Source organism: Macaca fascicularis, chromosome 7, assembly GCF_037993035.2.
Source record: "Macaca fascicularis isolate 582-1 chromosome 7, T2T-MFA8v1.1".
Lineage (NCBI taxonomy): Eukaryota > Metazoa > Chordata > Mammalia > Primates > Cercopithecidae > Macaca > Macaca fascicularis.
In genome coordinates, this window is record NC_088381.1 from 88,426,522 (window position 1) to 88,445,631 (window position 19,110).

At 41.4% G+C, this 19,110-nt stretch overlaps 2 protein-coding genes across 2 annotated transcripts; both read left to right on the forward strand.

Annotated features, from left to right (window-relative positions):
* The first annotated feature begins 5,203 nt into the window (after nucleotides 1–5,203).
* EDDM3B (epididymal protein 3B) lies at nucleotides 5,204–6,305 on the forward strand. The gene has a single exon (XM_005560711.4). It carries the CDS (start codon nucleotides 5,508–5,510, stop codon nucleotides 5,949–5,951), a length of 444 nt encoding a protein of 147 aa, XP_005560768.1. The 5' UTR covers nucleotides 5,204–5,507; the 3' UTR covers nucleotides 5,952–6,305.
* Nucleotides 6,306–16,174: 9,869 nt separating this feature from the next.
* RNASE6 (ribonuclease A family member 6) lies at nucleotides 16,175–17,541 on the forward strand. Its single transcript, XM_005560712.5, has 2 exons — nucleotides 16,175–16,412; nucleotides 16,776–17,541. Exon 2 carries the CDS (start codon nucleotides 16,781–16,783, stop codon nucleotides 17,231–17,233), a length of 453 nt encoding a protein of 150 aa, XP_005560769.3. The 5' UTR covers nucleotides 16,175–16,412; nucleotides 16,776–16,780; the 3' UTR covers nucleotides 17,234–17,541.
* Nucleotides 17,542–19,110: the final 1,569 nt, after the last annotated feature.

The following is a 19,110-nucleotide window of genomic DNA, read 5'->3' on the forward strand; positions in this document are numbered from 1 at the left end:
AGAACAAGATGCACAGACCTGCACCCAGCACCACTCCCTGCATGCCACCCACTATAAGTTCCCTTTGTAAGCCCCTCTCCCCAGGCTAAAGTTTGAAATGGTTCCTTTAAGGCACAAGCCAGGGCCACTTCCCCAGTGCTAGCTCTGGAGCAAAGTTACTTTCTTTTCACTGCATCTTGTCCTTGTTATTGGTTTTACAAGCAGCCAAGCCTGCATTTTGTTATATTTGATTGTTTAAAAACTGCTTTCAAATGCATTACTTCTAAAACTTCTCAAAATGACTCACTGATGTCCTAGAATATATCATAAGATATGATGCCTTCAGAAGCTATAGAGCTCTTTCTTAGCTTGCTTCTTCAAACATTGGCTCAGGTGGCTTCTCTCTCCCACCTCTCTCTACATTTCTTGAGTCACTGCTTGAATTTAAGTCTTCAATAGATAATGCACACTTGTTGGAAAGAGCTCTGGATGTGTGGGCACACGACAAATAGCTGACTTTCCCTCAGAATCGCTTCTCAAGCCATCCAAATCCAGATGCCCAGAATTGTTTCCTTTATCCTTTATCTCTTCCCTATCATCAAAACACCTAGAGAGCAGGAGGATGCACAGATCCTGCTCTGAGGCAATGAGACAGAGCAGGGATCTATCTTAGAGGCTAGCAGGGCACCCTCCCCGACCCAGCATGGAAATAAAGAAAAATCTTCAATTTCTTAGCTAGCCTTGAAAAGAAAAAAGAGGAAGAACTAGATAAGCAAGAAGGTAATACTAGCTTAAAACAATAGCCAGGGATGTTAGAATCAGGGGATGTTTGGTTCCCTATAGAAACGAAAAATAACATCTTAACATATGTCCCTGAGTTCTTCAGAAACTCAGACCCCCACCAAAGAGATCTGCTGGCCCGTAGACCTCAGATAAGGGGGAAACTGAAGACTAAACTCTGACCACCGTTCTTCTAAATTATTTCGAGTGGCCTGGAGAAAGTCATACCCATGATCCAAAACTTATGTTCTGTTCTGCTGACGCCCTATTCTTAAACAAACTTTCATCTTCTTAACCAATTGCAAATCAGATGATCTTTGAATCTACCTATGACCTGTGAGCCCGTGCTTCAAGATCTCGCCTTACTCAGCCAAACTAATGTATAATCTCCACATACTAATTTACTATTTTGCCTGTAACTTGCTTTCCTGAAATTTATTCCTGCCTTTAAAAACCCTTACCTGAAGTAATCAGAGAGGTCAGGTCTTCGGTGTGAGCCACAAGCTTCGCTTTGCTTGTTGCCTTGCAAATAAACTCCCTCCTTTCTCCTGCTACAGACCTTGGTGTGGATGTTTGATCTTACTGTGCCGGACGATCAGACCCCAGTTCAGTTCCATAGGAACAATCTCCCCCGTGCCCCACAGAATCTATCAGCACATGATTCCCTATTATTCAATGATTGCTTGACATGAGCTGAAGTTTGAAGAAAAGTTCTGGATATAAACGGAATATTCTGACATTCTAATAGTAGGTGGTCCAGTGACAAACTCAACCAAGGTGGCTCAGGTAGGAGTGGCCCTGTGAATGTTGATATAAAATACATTCAAGGCCAGGTGCAATGAATGGCTCACGCCTGTAATCCCAGCAGTTTGTGAGGCCGAGATGGGCGGATCACTTAAGGTCAGGAGTTCGAGACCAGCCTGGCCAACATGATGAAACCTCACCTCTACCAAAAATACAAAAAACTAGCTGGGCATGGGGGTGCCCGCCTGTAGTCCCAGCTGCTTGGGAGGCTGAGGCAGGAGACTTGCTTGAGCCTGGGAAATGAAGGTTGCAGTGAGCCAAGATGGCACCACTGTACTCCAGCCTGGGTGACAGAGGGAGATTCTGTCTCCAAAATGAATGAATAAATAAATAAATAAATAAATAAAATATATTCAAGTATCTTACATTATCCATAAGTTACACCATAGGTTACTGTTACTGAAACAATATTGGTTGCACGTACCAATTTAGGGGGAGTTGGTATGAAACATGGTGGAAATTCCAGATGTGATATGGAAAGGTCACCCATGGGATGCTCACACAAACTCAGTTTAAGGGCTGGTGGTCTTGACCAGCTTGAGCTGAGTTTAGGGCTGAGTCTTGAGTTCCTGAAAAACAACGAGGTCAACACCTTGTGAACCATACTTCAGAGTCAGATGTGATGTGTAGGAACATTGTAGAAACTATGGCTAGGCTACCTGACATTTTACTAAGGTAGTAAGCACTATAGCGTCAGCAAAGGTTATTGTTAATAAGGACTAAACTCTGATTTTTTTTATCTTGCCCAAATTCCTATCTAATGTGTCTGGGGAGTCATGCCCTACAAATCATAAATTCTCATCAGATGAGTTTTATTTAACCCTATATATCATGTTTTACGTTCCAACCTGACTCGGGCATAACATTACCAGACAAAAAAGAAAAAGTATTTTGCCCCAAAACATGTTTCTTTGCCACATTTTGAAATTGCCCTGCAAAGCTGTTCTTTGTGGGGGGAAATTTGCATCTGTAAAGAATCTCTATTAACATAGGTAGATCTTTTTCTTCCAGACCTTTCCAGTCCTAAAGAGATTAACTAAGATCTGAAAGGGAAACATTTGTCATCTATTGTCTCTAAGTGCAGCCACTATAAGACTTCAAAAGAATTGGTCTCCACAATCTTTATTTTAACCTGAACATTCCCTTTCTATCAATCCCAGGTCTTTAGACAAAACTAGTTGTCAATCAGAAAATGTTTAAATTCACCTATAGCCTGAAGCACCCCCCCCCCAACTCCCTACCAGCTTTGAGTTGTCCTGCCTTGCTGGACCAAACCAATGTATTTCTTAAATGTATAAGATGTTTCACGCCTCTCTAAAATGTATAAAACCAGCTGCGCTCCAACCACCTTGGCACGTGTTCTCAGGACCTCCTGAGAACTGTGTTATAGGCCATGGTCACTCATATTTGGCTCAGAATAAATTTCTTCAAATATTTTACAGAGTTTGACTCTTTTTTTTGTTTTGTTTTTTTCAGACAGTGTTTTGCTCCTGTTGCCCAGGCTGGAGTGCAATGGCGTGATCTCGGCTCACTGCAACCTCTGCCTCCCAGGTTCAAGCGATTCTCCTGCCTCAGCCTCCCAAGTAGCTGGGATTTCAGGTGCCCACCACCACGCCCAGCTAATTTTTGTATTTTTAGTAGAGATGGGGTTTCACCACGTCAGCCAGGCTGGTCTTGAACTCCTGACCTCAAGTGATCCTCCTGCTTTGGCCTCCCAAAGTGCTGGGATTACAGGCGTGAGCCACCACACCCAGCCGATTCTTTTCATCAACAATAACAAACTGCCTAGTAAAACTTCAGATACTGGCTACCTAATCATAACTATCTGGCCATCAGTTTCACTAGATACTCTTTCACCTCTCAATGAAAGTCCCACAGTTCACAATGTTATAAGTGGCTTTCCTCAGAGAAGTTTCTGCATAACATAACATAACCCTCCAGGGACTTCCCAGAACTTTGTCAAAAATTCAGAGCAGAAGCCAGGTCTCTTGTTGTCTACTGATAGCACCAGATAACCCCTTTCTGGGGTCACCTCACTCTAGGGTCTTGCACTTCTTTTGTGCCCTGGAGTCAGTCTTTGATGTTTGCAGCCTTTGCTTGAGGCCACTGTCTGAATGAATTCAGATGTTCCAGATGAGAAGATACAGGTACAGGTTTACATAATAAGGCTGTTCTCCATCACCCCCTCCACTACCAATCAGCTGGAGCGCTGCAGCTCCCCATGCTATTTCTTTCTCCACTGCTGCAGATTTCCAGGGCTCTGAGAAAAGGAGGAGGACCCAGATTCTGCTTTTCAGATCCACGCGCTGATCCCCACTACAACCAGTGACCTGAACTTGGAGTCTGAGTAGGGTAAGAAGGGCTCTGCTGAGGGTGCTCGGGGAACAGCCAGGAGCACTGGAAGGAGGCTGATTGAACTTTTAGATAGCAAAAAATGGAGAAGGATCCAAATCATGGAAAACAAAGGCCTGAATTCTGGTCAGCCTCAGTCCCACTGATACAAGCTTTTCCCTGCCCCTCCCTCCCTTCACCCCCAGTCTTCTCAAACACAATGCATTAAAACCACTTGCATTCTGCTCTTCTATCCTCTTCAGGTCTTTATCATCAGGACAGGGTTCCACAGATAGGAAGTACCGACCCTTTGTTCTGTGTCAGATGTGGACATTTGACGTCATTAGAAGTGCTCTCAAATACATGCGTCTCATTAGACTCTCGCAGCTCTGTAGGGAGCTATTATTAAATCCATCTGAGGACATCAATGCTTAGAGTTGTGAATCAGGTTAGAGGCTCAGTGAGGGCAGGAACACTTCTCATGATAAATGAGGACAGAGCACTGGTTTAAAGGGCAGACTCTTTCAAAAAGACCCCCACACTCCATGCTATCACCAGAGAAGCCACTGTGGGGGCCCTTTTAGTTTTGGTACTTGATTGATTACAGGAATATTTCAAATCTGGAATTCTGGTTGAAAAACCGAGGCAGGTAGATCACTTGAGGCCAGGATTTCGAGACTAGCCTGGCCAACATGGTGAAACTGTCTTTACTAAAAAAATACAAAAATTAGCTGGGTGTGGTGGTGGGCACCTTGTAATCTCAGCTACGTGGGAAGCTGAGACAGAAAATCTGTTGAACCCTGGAGGCAGAGGTTGCAATGAGCCAAGACTGTGCCACTGCACTCCAACCTGGGTGATACAGTGAGACTCTGTCTCAAAAATAAACAAACAAAAACAAAAACCTCAAAACTGGAGTTCTTTTATGATGACATTTTCAAGGAGCAGCTCCAACAAACCAAGATCATTTGTAATAGTGATAATTAGGGGAATGACCCCTGAGAAGGAATATGGGTAGTTAGTAATGAACGTATGTTCCACTCAGGCTTTGGAGAAAGTGTTATAAGGAAGTCAAAATTGGAGACGCATCATTTTGCAGAGTCAGTGTAATTGCAGGCTGGGCTATCATTTCAGGAAATCGAAGCCTTGCCTAGGAACCACCTCCCAAGTAGTTACTCATCTTTTACATTTCCCTAAAATCTGACAACCCTTTCCACTTCAAGGACATAAACCTTAAAATATCATCTCTTTTGGACACATGATCTCCTGAGAGTTGGTCTGGCAAAAATGAGCCAGCTGGAGGGTGATCGGCTCCTCAGGTTGGGAGTAAGAGAGGGACGACAGGAGATGCTTGGAATTCTCAAAATGAACTTCATCTATTTTTTCTAATTTTGTGATTTGCTCACACAGGCTGAAGCATGTTTTTAGTTCTTATAAACTCTATTCTCTAATGAGAATTATCATCTTCTCACTGGGGAACCAAATAGTAAAATTGCACCCAAGTACCTGCCTGGTGGGGAAGGAATTTTAAGGTGGAGCTCAGCTCTCTGGGCATTGTCTGGATAACGCTTTTCTTTCTCTTCTCTGTGGACACACAGGTGGCCCTGGTGACTGAGATGGCATCGTCTCTAAAGATCTGGGGCACACCCTTGGCCCTGCTTTGCATCCTATCCACACTGCTTGTACAGAGCAAGGAAGTTTCTTGGAGAGAATTCATGAAACTGCACTACTTAAGTCCAAGTAGAGAATTCAAAGAGTACAAATGTGATGTCCTCATGAGAGAAAATGAAGCTCTGAAAGACAAGAGCTCTCACATGTTTATCTATATCTCGTGGTACAAAATCGAGCATATATGCACTAGTGACAACTGGATGGATCGCTTCCGAAATGCATATGTATGGGTCCAGAATCCTCTCAAAGTACTCAAGTGTCACCAGGAGAACTCCAAAAATAGCTACACAGAGAGCAGGAGCTTCAACTACATTGAATTCCATTGTAACATGGATGGGTATGTTGATAGGATAGAAGACCTAAAGATGATAGAACCTATCAGCAACTAGAAAGTCTATGCACATCCTCAGGTATTGGTAGAGTATTCAGTGCTTTCTAAGTAGCGGCCCCTGCCTCCATCAATAGCCCCTACCACTCCCCACTTGCATTTATTTGTCAATGTTTTCCAAATACTTAGAGTTATGAATAGCATAATTTCTTGATACCATAACCTTGCCTGTGTTGTTTCTCTGACTGGAATACACTTCTGTCTTCATTTACCTAATTTACTCTTGCACTTTTGTCAACATTCAGCTCATATGGCATCTGTTCTTGACTAACCCAAGACTTCCTGATATTCCCTCTCTTGATACATACCCAAGCTGAACAATCTTCCCTTCCCTAAATAAATCATATGATTCCAATGTGTGTGACATTCATATATGTTATGTGCACGGAGTAAGTATTGTGTGATTGATATGGGTGTGTGTGATCTAGACTATGCATGTGATTGATGCTGTGCAAGGGATTTAAGGTATATTTTATGGGTGTATGTCTAATGTATGTAATATGTTTGTGTATATGATGAGGGTGTAAATGATTGTGTGCTTAGTTCAATACAAGTTGTGATGTAGGCATTGATTGCAGCATCAATTTGAAATAATCAAAAGTGTCAGAATCCAGTTTTAAAGAGTTGATTCAAGCAAAAGGCTAGGAGTGGCCATTCAGTGACACACAGACTCCACAGAAATGGGTTCAGTGCTCCAAAGCTGAAAATTAAGTTCTTGCTTATGTAGGAAAAAGACAAAAGAATTCAACAGAATTACAACAATTTCTATACCAGCTGGTTTAAGAGTTACAACAAATTAATTCGTTACAGTTTGTCCCTGACTTCAAGTCTTCTTTTCTTTTCTTTATAGCTTGTTTTCACCTCCTTTTCAATTTAAAAGAGTGTTTTTAACATTCCATCTTAATGTGATAGTGATGAAGTCTTTCTAAGAGGAGAGGGAAGTTACTCTATAATGAAGACCAACAGTGGAGAGGAAAGGAGTCTTCTCCTGTACCCTTTGGGAAATTACAACATTTCACCAAACAATGCAGGCAAGAAAGAAGGTTTAATCTATAAACAGAGAAACCACGGTTACAGCTGCCTTGGTTACAGTGGCCTGGCATGTGGCTGAGGCCCCAAAATCACATTTCTTTAAGGTTAAAAATAATTTAGAGTTCCAACAACTGAGTTGTTAAATTACTTATTTTCACAGTGGTGACATGTTTTAGTTCCATTCAGATTTTGGGGCACTGGCAGAGCTCACTGGGTGTAAAACACGTAGCATGGTTTCTTGCTTATAGTAGGTGCTCAGTGAAAATTGCTTCGTTTCTCAACACATTCTTTGGCTTAGTACTTTCATTTTGACTTTGATAAACAAACATAACAAGTGCTCATCAATCATTTGCTCTCCCTAACTCTAGAGATGGGGATTTACACAATAAAAATACATGCTGGATATGTTGGCTCACACCTGTAATCCCAGCACTTTGAGAGGCTGAGGCGGGTGGTCAGGAGTTTGAGGTCAAGAGTTTGCCATTTGAGGTCAGGAGTTTGAGAACAGCTTGACCAACATGGTGAAACCCTGTCTCTACTAAAAATACAAAAAATGAGCCAAGTGTGGTGGCACATATCTGTAATCTTAGCTACTCGGGAGGCTGAGGCAAGAGAATCACGTGAACCCGGGAGGTGGAGGCTACAGTAAGTTGAGATGGTGCCACTGCACTCCAGCCTGGGTGACAGAACCAAAGCATCTCAAAAAATAAAAACAAATAAGCAAACAAAAAATACAGCAGGCCATCATCTGTGAGGACTGAATTCTGACCTTTTTTTTTCTCTCTTGCTCAAATTCCTATCTAAGGGCCTTGGAGAATCACACCCTGAAAACCATAAAATATTATTAAGTGGGTTTTATTTAACTCTATATAATTCATGTTTATACCCAGTCAGTTCTGCCAATACCCCCAAATCTGAGTGGAACTAAAGCATATCACTAGTGTGAAAATAAGTAATTTAATGTGGCTTACTTTCCAACCTGACTCTGCCATAACATCACATGACAGATAAAGAAATCAAAATATTTTATCCCAAAATATTTTTTTGCCTTATTTTGAAAAATGGCCCTGCAAAGCCATCTTCTGTAGGGAAAAGTTGCATCTGTAAGGAATCTCTATTAACATAATCAGATCTTTCCCCTTCCAGGCCCTCCCAATCCTGAAGAGATTAACTGAGAGTCTAGCACCTTTTAAAGGTCTGAATAGGAAACATTTGCCATCTATTGTCTCTAAGGGTAGCCACCTATGAGACTTCATCTACATAATAAGAACCTTGGTCTCCACCATCCTTTATTTTAACCCAGACACTCCTATCTATTGAGTCTAGGTTTTTCAATAATAACAATTATTTCAAGCAATTGCCTATCAAAACATCTTTGAATTCAACTAATTCCTGTAAGCCCTTGCTTCAAGTTGTCCTGCCTTTCTGGACTGAACCAATGTATATATCACCTATATTGACTGATATATCTCCCTAAAAGCTACACAACCAAACTGTAAACCAATCACCTTGGGCACTTGTTCTCAGGTCCTCCTGAGACTATGCCTCGGGGCCATGGTCACACACATTTGGCTCATAGTAAACCTTTTTAAATGTTTTATGGAGTTTGACTTTTTTTGTTGACATTTGTATGGGAGCTATACATTCCTAGGATTTAAAAAAAAGGAACTCCTCTTTTATCAACCACAGACCTACAGATGTCCCCACTGGACTCAATTCATTACGAATGTTTCTGCCGGGCGTGGTGGCTCATACCTGTAATCCCAGCACTTTGGGAGGCCAAGGTGGGAGGATCATGAAGTCAGGAGTTCGAGACCAGCCTAGCCAACATAGTGAAACCCCATCTCTACTAAAAATACAAAAAATTAGCCAGTCATGGTGGCAGGTGCCTGTAATCCCAGCTACTTGGGAGGCTGAGGCAGGAGACTCACTTGAACCTAGGAGGTGGAGGTTGCAGTGAGTTGAGATCGTGCCATTGCACTCCAGCCTGGGTGACAGTGAGAGACTCTGTCTCCAAAAAAAAAAAAAAAAAACCCCAAAAAAGAATGTTTCTAAGGGCCAGATGAGGTGGCTCATGCCTGTAATCCCAGCACATTGGGAGATTAAGGCAGGCAGATCACTTGAGGTCAGGAGTTTGAGACCAGCCTGGCCAACATGGTGATACCCCATTTCTACTAAAAATAAGAAAATTAACCAGGCATGGTGGCCCATGCTTGTAATTCCAGCTACTTGGGAGGCTAAGGCACGAGAATCCCTTGAACCGAGGAGGCAGAGGTTACAGTAAGCTGAGATTACGCCACTGTACTCTAGCCCTGGTGACAAAGTGAGACTCTATCTCGAAAAAAAGATGGACTAAAGCATTACATTTCCTAAGGACAACACGTCAAGTAGAATATATTAGCACAAATAATTTTATCTGAAAATAACCATTTTTACTTGGTAGAGACAGGGCAGGGGTTGAAAGACTTTAAACTGCAATATTGCTCAAGAATGGAGCTTAAGACTTAAATTTTGTGTAGAAAAGAGGAAATAAATGGGATAAAAAAGTGTTGGGAAGGCCGGGTGCAGTGGCTCACGCCTGTAATTCCAGCACTTTGGGAGGCTGAGGCAAGTGGATCACGAGGTCAGGAGATTGAGACCATCCTGGCCAACATGGTGCAACCCCCTCTCTACTAACAACAACAAAAAAAAATTAGCCAGGTGTGGTGGCACGCACTTGTAGTCCCAGCTATTCAGGAGGCTGAGGCAGGGGAATCGCTTGAACCCAGAGGCGCAGATTGCAGTGGACCAAGATTGCACCACTGCACTCCAGCCAGCCTCAAATAAAACAAAAGCAAAACAAAACAAAAATGTTGGGTTCACAAGCAAGTTGAGTCCATGAGAAATTCTGTTTGCTAATTGCAGGAGTGAGATGCAAAGTAAGAAATGTTTACATCATACAATTTTCCCTAGAGCAGTTTGGGCAGGGAAAATGCTAAATGTTCAAGTACCTTGTGTTCTTCAGACTCCTACAATGTGGAATGACTCTGGCCTTGAAACAATTAAAAAAAAGGCCAAAGTGTCACATTATTTATTAAGTGACTGCATACTTTCCTATAACTCTGGTCTCAATGAGTAGTCAGTGTATCTAGATTGGTCATCATGTTCCAAAGGCAGTTCCTCAACTTTGCAATTTTTGAGTGCACCTGGGGAGGAGCAGACACCTGGGGATGACAATCTCTACCAACCAAACTCAGAAGAGACTAGTATTAAACCAGTAGCTCTGCCTGTAGGATCAATATACATATGAGAAGAAACAATACTGTTTGTTTTTCTCAGTTGACAAATGCTCTTCAAAATATATGTAGAAAAGGAAAAATATTTTCCTTCTACCCATTTGGTTCTTGGCTGGGGCCACTGTAGCAAAAGTCAGATTAACAAGAGAAAAATAGAAATGTAGTAACATGTGTATCTCATGTATACATGAGAGAAGCTCAGAAAGCAACTCAAGAGAGGTGGCTAGAACTTAGACTTAAATGCCTTCAGTTAAAGCAAAGGAAGAAGCGTGTCGGGGGGCAACTTACAGGGAGATGACCAGGAAAAGTATAGTACACAAGGGAAAGCTTGCTCATGCAGATTTAAGTCAGTACCTTCTCCACTGATAAGGGTTTCTTTGGATTTAGAGTCACCTTTCTCTTTCTGGTACAGAGAGGGAGACATCCTTACAAATGAGGGTTTCCCTTATAAACGCAAATTTCCTTACAAAAAGGCAACGTGCACTCTATTTTCAGAGCTTGTCTTGTGTATACTGCTTCTCAAAATAAGCAGTTCAAAATAGTATTTATACTACAGAAGCAAATTTTGGGGTGGCATATTCTGGTCTCCTATAGTAGGTTCTCACAAATACCTCATTTAAGTAACTCTTTAAAACTTGCTTTTATTAAAGGGTTAGCAGATGGTTGTTCAAAATAGTACAGGAGGAAAGTAGATTTAAGGGCAATTAGTAATAGCTTTGTGTTGTTTCTCTGGCTTTCCTGGTGGTCCACCCCTTATTTGGATAGCTGCATATTGACTCCCCTTAGGTATCTACCCTTCCTCTTTTGTGTGCAGTATTAGTGAGGCTGGCCACTAAGGTCTGCAGTCCCCTCTATTGAGCCAAGGGATGGTTGTGAGATGCAAGTTAGCCTAACTGAACTCTCATAGGAAGCAAGAATATGTCACCCCAAAATATGCCTCCAGGTTCAAAGTCCTGTCAATCAGCATTTTTGCTGATCTGCATCCTTACCAGCTTTGATGATGTCAGCTTTCACTGCATTTTAGTCATTCATGTAGGTGTGTAGTATTATCCCATTGTTTTGATGTGCAATTTTCTAATGATAGATTGAAGGGATTCACAGCCCACCAATATGGCAATACTGCCCTTGCAGAGTTATGGAGTGTTACAAACCAGGCTCTAGGCAGAATTGCACATTAATCATAGCATGCTGGTACACTTCAACCCACTTACCTGTAGCTTCTAACTTTGCAAGTAGCATGCTGACCACCTATTCCCCAATTGTTCCTATAGGTAGAATTTCTGATACCAGAATCATGAGACCTTTTTGCTTAAGAATTGCTTAAGGTGTTTTTCTGATCCTGAATTCCAGTGCAACAGCTAATGCTAACCAGTCTGAAGACCTCTACCAAGGAACTGGCTTGGCACAAGAATGCTGAATTTCTTCATGTCCCTGTCCCACGACTTCACCCCTCACTTCTTGATGAATTGGAAATCCTCACACTTTGGCCCTTTTCCAGACTCCTTAAAAACCCTATCCCTAAACCCAAAACCAAATTTTAGGTTACCTCCCATGTACTCATTTGGCTGCCCTATGAAAATTAAACTCTTTCTCTTTTTCAGTCTCTGTTGTGTTACTATATCCATTTGTTGTGCATCAAGTAACAAATCTGTTATTATTATAGTGGCATGAAAATTATTTTAAACTGAAAATGTCTGAACAGACAGAAGCTGCAGAAAGAAACACTGTCTAAACTTAACTGAAGCCTCCTGAAAATTCAGCTGCCATTGAGCCCCTTCAAAGGTATTTTCCTGTTTGAAAGGAGACAGCCTCTTAGCACTGGGATGTGTACATTTGCTGCCATAAACCCCCATACAAGGAAACTTCCAGCCAGGAAGAAATCAATCTACCCATTTCTATTAGCATCAGAAAGCTTACTAGAACCTTCCACATTTTCCTTTTGAAGCCCCAACAAAAATCTTTTTTTATTTTTTATTTTAGTTTAGAGACAGACTTTCACTCTTGTTGCCCAGGAGTTGTCTCACTGCAATCTCCGCCTCCTGGGTTCAAGAGATTCTCCTGCCTTAGCCTCCCGAGTAGCTGGGATTACAGGCGCCCACACCACGCCCGGCTAAATTTTGTATTTTTAGTAGAGACGGGGTTTCACCATGTTGGCCAGGTTGGCTTCAAACTCCTGACCTCAGGTGATCTGCCCACCTTGGCCTCCCAAAGTGCTGGGATTACAGGCATGAGCCACCGCACCTGGCCAAATCTTTTTGTTAAAAATAGAGATGGGAGTCTTGCTATGTTGCTGGTTTCAAACTCTATACCTCAAGTGATCCTCCTGCCTCAGTCTCCCAAAATGTTGGGATTACAGGCATGAGCCACTACACTTGGCCAGAAACACTTTTTAAAAGTTGGTATATAACTTTACCTCTGGCTATTCAGCAAGTTACTCATTATGTAATACTCCTGTGTGCATGTGTAAATAAACTTTGAATTTTTCTCCTGTTAATCGTTTTCTAATTCACAAGCTCCTTTGCCACCACCTTTGAAACCTAAAATGATAGAGGAAAAGTTTCTCTGCAAATAATGTGATGCTGAACATCTTTTCACTGCTCATCTGCCGTCTGTGTATCTTGTTTGGTGAAGTGTTGGGGTGCAGAGAATCATACTACAAACTATGATGCATTGGCATTCTGAACACTTTTGAATTAAAGAAAGTAAATTAAATTAAAGAATTAAATTTACCTAGAATTAAAGAATTAAAGAAATCAAAAGTTCTTAGAAGCTGCCTCAGGACCAAAGATATTCTAATCTGCTCTTTTTCCTCTCCCTAGCTCTCAAAGGCAGAGAGGAGCTCTCTCTGGGAGTTCCCTTGTCTGGATAAGGAAAACTTCTTCCAAGCAATGCAGTTGTCTTAAGACCCCCCTTTCTAAAAATCTCATCAGATAAACAGGAAATATTAGCCACTTGAAAAGAGAAGAGACTAAAAGTCTCTTCACACTACACTCAGGTAGACCTTTCATCTATTCTTCCAAGAGCAGTTCCAAAAGAGTACCTAAGAGACTTTATCTGTGTAATGAGACAACCTTTGTTCATAGTGCAGTTCCACCCTTCACCTTCCCATAAGTCGTCACCCTTCCATTCAGCTTCCAAAGAGACTCATTTACAAACTATTGTCTGCTCTTTGGGGCCAATTGCCCCAAAAACATTTAAAACTCCTCAAAATTGCCTACATTTTCCCCATGTTCCCCTCCCCTATGAAGAGGGTATATGAATTTCAACTATTTAGTCTTTTTTGAGTCTCATAATTTGTATGGTTCTCATGATTATGCACAATAATAAATTTGTATGCCTTTTTCTCCCATTAATCTGTCTATTGTCAGTTCTTTTCAGAAGTTTTGAACCTTCAGAGGCAGAGGAAAAATTGTTTTTGCCCCATACCATTCAGATGTTTCGCCATTTTTCAGCTAGGTTGTTGGTTTTCTTATGGTTGAGGTTTTCTGAGTTCTTTTTGGATAATGTTCTTTTATCAGATGTATCTTTTGCAAATATCTTCTCTTAGTCTCTGGCTTGTCTTTTTATTCTCTTAATAGTATCTGTTGCAGAGGAGAAGTTTTTAATTTTAATTAAGTTCCACTTATCAATATTTTTCTTTCACGGATTGTGCTTTTGCTATTATATCTAAAAAATCATTGCCAAACTTGAGGTTGCCTAGATTTTCTCCTATATTATTTTCCAGAATTTTTATAGTTCTGCATTTTGCATTAGGTCTATGGTCCATTTTGAATTAACATTTGTGTGACCAGGCACGATGGCTCACACCTGTAATCCCAGCACTTTGGGAGGCCGAGGTGGGTGGATCACCTGAGGTCAGGAGTTCGAGACCAGCCTGACCAATATAGTGAAACCCTGTCTCTACTAAAAATACAAAATTAGCTGGGCGTGGTGGCACATGCCTGTAATCCCAACTACTAGGGAGGCTGAGGCATGAGAATCACTTGAACCCAGGAGGCGGAGGTTGCGGTGAACTAAGATCATACCATTGCACTCCAACCTAGGCAACAAAAGTGAAACTCCATCTCAAAAAAAAATTGTGAAAGGTGTAAAGTCCAGGTCTATGAAAAGGTATGAAATCTAATCTATGAAAATATTTATTTTTTGCATGTGGACATTCAATTCTACCATTTGTTGAAAAGACTACGTTTTCTCAATTGAAAATTGATCCTTTGTCACAGATTAGTTCACTATATTTGTGTAGGTCTACCTCTGGGCTTTCTACTTGGTTCCATTGACCTATTTGTCTATTTTTCACCAATACCACACTATCTTAATTACTGTAGGTTTATAGTAAGTTTTGAAGTTGGGTTATGTCAGTCTTCTGACTTTGTTCTTCTTTTTCTGCATTGTGTTAACTATTCTGAACCTTTTTTTTTTTTTTTTTTTTTTTTTGAGACAGAGTCTCACTTTGTTTCCCAGGCTGGAATGCAGTGGTGGGATCTTGGCTCACTGCAAGCTCTGCCTCCTGGGTTCATGCCATTCTCCTGTCTCAGCCTCCCAAGTAGCTGGGACTACAGGTGCCTGCCACCAACACGCCCAGCTAATTTTTTGTATTTTTAGTATTTTTAGTAGAGACAGGGTTTCACTGTGTTAGCCAGGATGGTCTCAATCTCCTGACCTCATAATCCCCCTGCCTCAGCCTCCCAAAGTGCTGGGATTACAGGCGTGAGCCACCACGCCTGACCTGAATCTTTTACCTTTATATAAACTTCAGAGTCAGTTTGTCACTATCCACAAAATAATGTGCTGGGACATTGATTGGGATTGTGCTGAATCTATTGAGATCAAGTTGAGAGGAAATGACATCTTCACATATTGAGTCTTCCTACTCATGTACATGGAGTATCTATGCTTCCTCAATTTCTTTCATTAGAGTTTAAAATTTTTCCTCATGCCAATTTTTACATAATGTATTAGATTTATACCTAAGTATTTCACTTTTTTTGGTACAATATAAATGGTATTGTGTTTTAAATTTCAAATTGCAATTGTTCATTGCTGGTATATAAGAAAGCAACTGACTTTTGTATATTAACCTTGTATCCTGCAACCTTGCTATAAACAGACATTATGTTTATTCTGCAGATATTTGGAGCCATAAAAGCATGAGTGTTGTACTATTATATCTTGCTCAAAAAAAGACGAATCTGGAAGTAATGTGTAGAATGGATTGGAAGGAGAAAAAAGCAAGGCAAGGAGTCCACGTGGGAGGCTTTTATGTGAGCCCTCCATGAGACAATGAGTTTCTGAATCAGGGTGTTGCAGTACCAGTGAAAAGGTAAGAACAGATTCAAGAGGAAAATATCCTAAATTCAGCCTTCTTCTTCAGGCTTACAGGTCTTTTCATACACAGTTCCGTCTTTGGGAGGCCCTTAACACTCTCTTCACCTAACTTGTAATTATTCCTCAAAATTCAGTTCAGGTGTTGTGCCCTCCAACAATCCTTCCCCTCTACTATCTTCCTGTAGCCTCCTGTAGTGTCCTCCATCACACTGTAAGTGCTACTTATATTAATATAATCTACTTGTCTATATACTTACCTGCCTGTCTCTAATCTCTTTCATTAAATCATGAGCTCCTGAATTTGTGTAGCCCAGTACCTGGCCCAATAAGTATTTGCATAAATGAATAATTTATTCACATCTGTTGTAGGAACTTACAATATTACCAAGTATGTGGCAGGTATTATATCATATTTATGTGACATATTTTCTCTTAAGAAACAGAAATCATGAAGCTTCAAAAAAAAAAAAACACTGAAGCCTCAGATGAGGCAGGAAGCGCTCAACCCATATCAGGAAGTGATCAGTTCCTCAAAACTGTGAGTTTTTAGTCATGTTGTTTCTTTAAGTCGGCTTAGCCTTCCTGTATACGTGTGATAATGATACTGTTTTAAAGAATAGGCGTGAAAGTCTAAGAGTTTAATCTAAACTCTGCACAAGAAGTTAATCTGCCAAGCCCTAGGATTCTCTTTCTGAAAGCTCAGAATATTTCTTCCCCTTCCCTACACACACAGGACTTGAAGGGTTAGAGAAGAAAGGCAGACAACAGCTTCTGAGCTTTGAACTAATCACAGCCTCAGTTCTCAGTAGGAGCCCCAACACTGAGACCAGGTAAGAAAGAAGGCCTCAGGGCTGGAGCGAGCAGAGCAGTAAAGACGGCTGGGAGGTAGTGGTCAGATAGAGGGTAAATATTTCAGGAGGGAAGACGGAAGAAACTGTTTCTGATATGACAGTCATCAAATGCATGAGTACAGGTGAAAGAAAATGGGATAGGTCAATCAAAGGAGAGGTCATATTTCTGTTTCCTGGGCTTCAGGTTCTTTATAGAATTGTGAGACTCTGTGAGAAAGAAGATGGTTTTTAAAAGGGAGCTATAACATCTCAAAAGGCAAAATAAAAATCTAAATAGTTATGATTAAAATGTTTGCTCTTATTGTTTCTCCTACTATAATTATCTTCTCTCTTTCTACACAGAAAAGATGGTGCTACGCTTTCCTCTTCTTTTATTGCTGCTGGTTCTATGGGGACCGGTGTGTCTACTTCATGCTTGGCCTAAGCATCTCACCAGGGCTCATTGGTTTGAAATTCAGCATATACAGCCAAGTCCTCTCCAATGCAACAGGGCAATGAGTGGCATCAACAATTACACCCAGCACTGTAAGCATCAAAATACCTTTCTGCATGACTCTTTCCAGAATGTGGCTGCTGTCTGTGATTTGCTCAGCATCATCTGCAAAAATCGTCAGCACAACTGCCACCAGAGCTCAAAGCCTGTCAACATGACTGACTGCAGACTCACTTCAGGAAAGTACCCCCAGTGCCGCTATAGTGCTGCCGCCCAGTACAAATTCTTCATTGTTGCCTGTGACCCCCCTCAGAAGAGCGACCCCCCCTACAAGTTGGTTCCTGTACACTTAGATAGTATTGTCTAAGGCATCCACTGCTTTTCCTTTCATTTGGCATAGCTTCTGTTACAACTGCATCCACGTTTTCTTTTCTTTTGTTGATTTTCTTATTCCCACAGAAGAAAGAAGAAAGGTGTTGGGAGAATTAGAGTGCCTAGGATACCAGACCAGAGTTGAGACGAAAAGAAATAAGATTATCTTCTGCTTTGTAGTTCTGTACTTTTCGAGAGAAGAGAATAGGGAAGAGAGCAAAGATTCCGATTTCTAACCCTGCAACTTTTGCCAAGCTTTATTGCCCTGTGTTCACAGCAATAAAACCATTTCCTGCTGCTTTCTAATGAGTGTGTGTTTGAGATCCCCTTTCAAAGTATTGTTTACCGGTATTCAAAGGAATGCTGTTTTGACTTTAAGTCCCTAGAAAACTTTTAAGGCCTCCCTGGGGCCTCTACCACTTCTTTGCCCACAAGAAATGAGAGCGTTTGGGACTTTGGAGCATTTCTTCAAACACTGCTCAAGACTTTATATATTTCCCTGGAAACCATTGTCTATGTTTAATTGGAGGTAGTACTGATACCTCAAAGACAGTTGATGATAATTTCACACATAGATTCTGACACTGGCAACTGAAGGATCCTATGTCATTTCCATTGGTTTCTGTTTTTAATCAGTTAATGATTTAAATATAAGGTAATAGTAGTAGTAATAGGGATAATAATCCACTGTAGTAACCTTAGAGTCAATCCTCCATTATCTATTGAAATGGACAAATAGAAAGTATAGATCAAGGAAAAAGCACTAGGCTGGGTGTGGTGGCTCACACCTGTAATCCCAGCACTTTGGGAGGCCGAGGCAGGTGGACCACCTGAGTCAGGAGTTCAAGACCAGCCTGGCCAACATGGTGAAACACTATCTCTACTAAAGATACAAAAAAATTAGCTGGACGTGGTGGCAGTGCCTGTAATCCCAGCTACTCAGGAGGCTAAGGCAGGAGAATTGCTTGAACCCAGGAGGCGGAGGTTGCAGTGAGCCAATATTGTGCCACTGTAGTCCAGCCTGGGCAACAGAGTGAGACTCCCATCTCAAAAACAAAAAAAGAAAAAGACAAAAGCGCTAGGAGACCTGATGCAGTGGCTCACACCTGTAATCCCAGCACTTTGGGAGGCCGAGGCAGGTAGATGACTTGAGGCCAAGAGTTTGAGACCAGCCTGGCCAATATGGTGAAACCCCATCTCTACTAAAAATACAAAAAATTAGCCGGACATGATGGCAGGAGCCTGTAATCCCAGCTAATCAGGAGCCTGAGGCAAGAGAATCACTTGAACCTGGGAGGCAGAGGCTGCAGTGAGCCAAGATTGTACCACTGCACTCCAGCCTGGGTGACTGAGTGAAACTCCATCAAAAAAAAAAAAAAAAAAAAAAGAAAGAAAGAAAAGAAAAAGAGAAAGAAAGAGAAAAAAGCACTAGGAAACTAAAAACATTCTAGTCCTGTGTAAATACTGAAATATCACAGAAATATCGGGGTTTTGGAACAGAACCTGAACTAAGTCACTTTCACAGAGGGAACTTCAGTTTCCTTGTCAGCCTCTAGAGTTATTGGGCTAGTGGGCCAGGTGTAAATCCCAAGTGCTTTATACACTGATGAGTCTTTAAGTAGCAGCCAAAGACAATGAAGTTTGAAAAGGCTACATATTGAAGTGTATTCGTTACCTGTGCTGCAAAATGATTCGTTCCAAACCAGACTATTAGTTTAATAGATATGCGAACTCAGCTCACCTTCCTTTATGCCACACATTTACGTCATATCATAGGAACGAAGAATGGAATATGAGGTTTCAGGGTGATGACTGATTAAGGGCCCTCCCATTGGGAAGCAATTAGCAGGCCAGGGCAATATGGCACCTAAG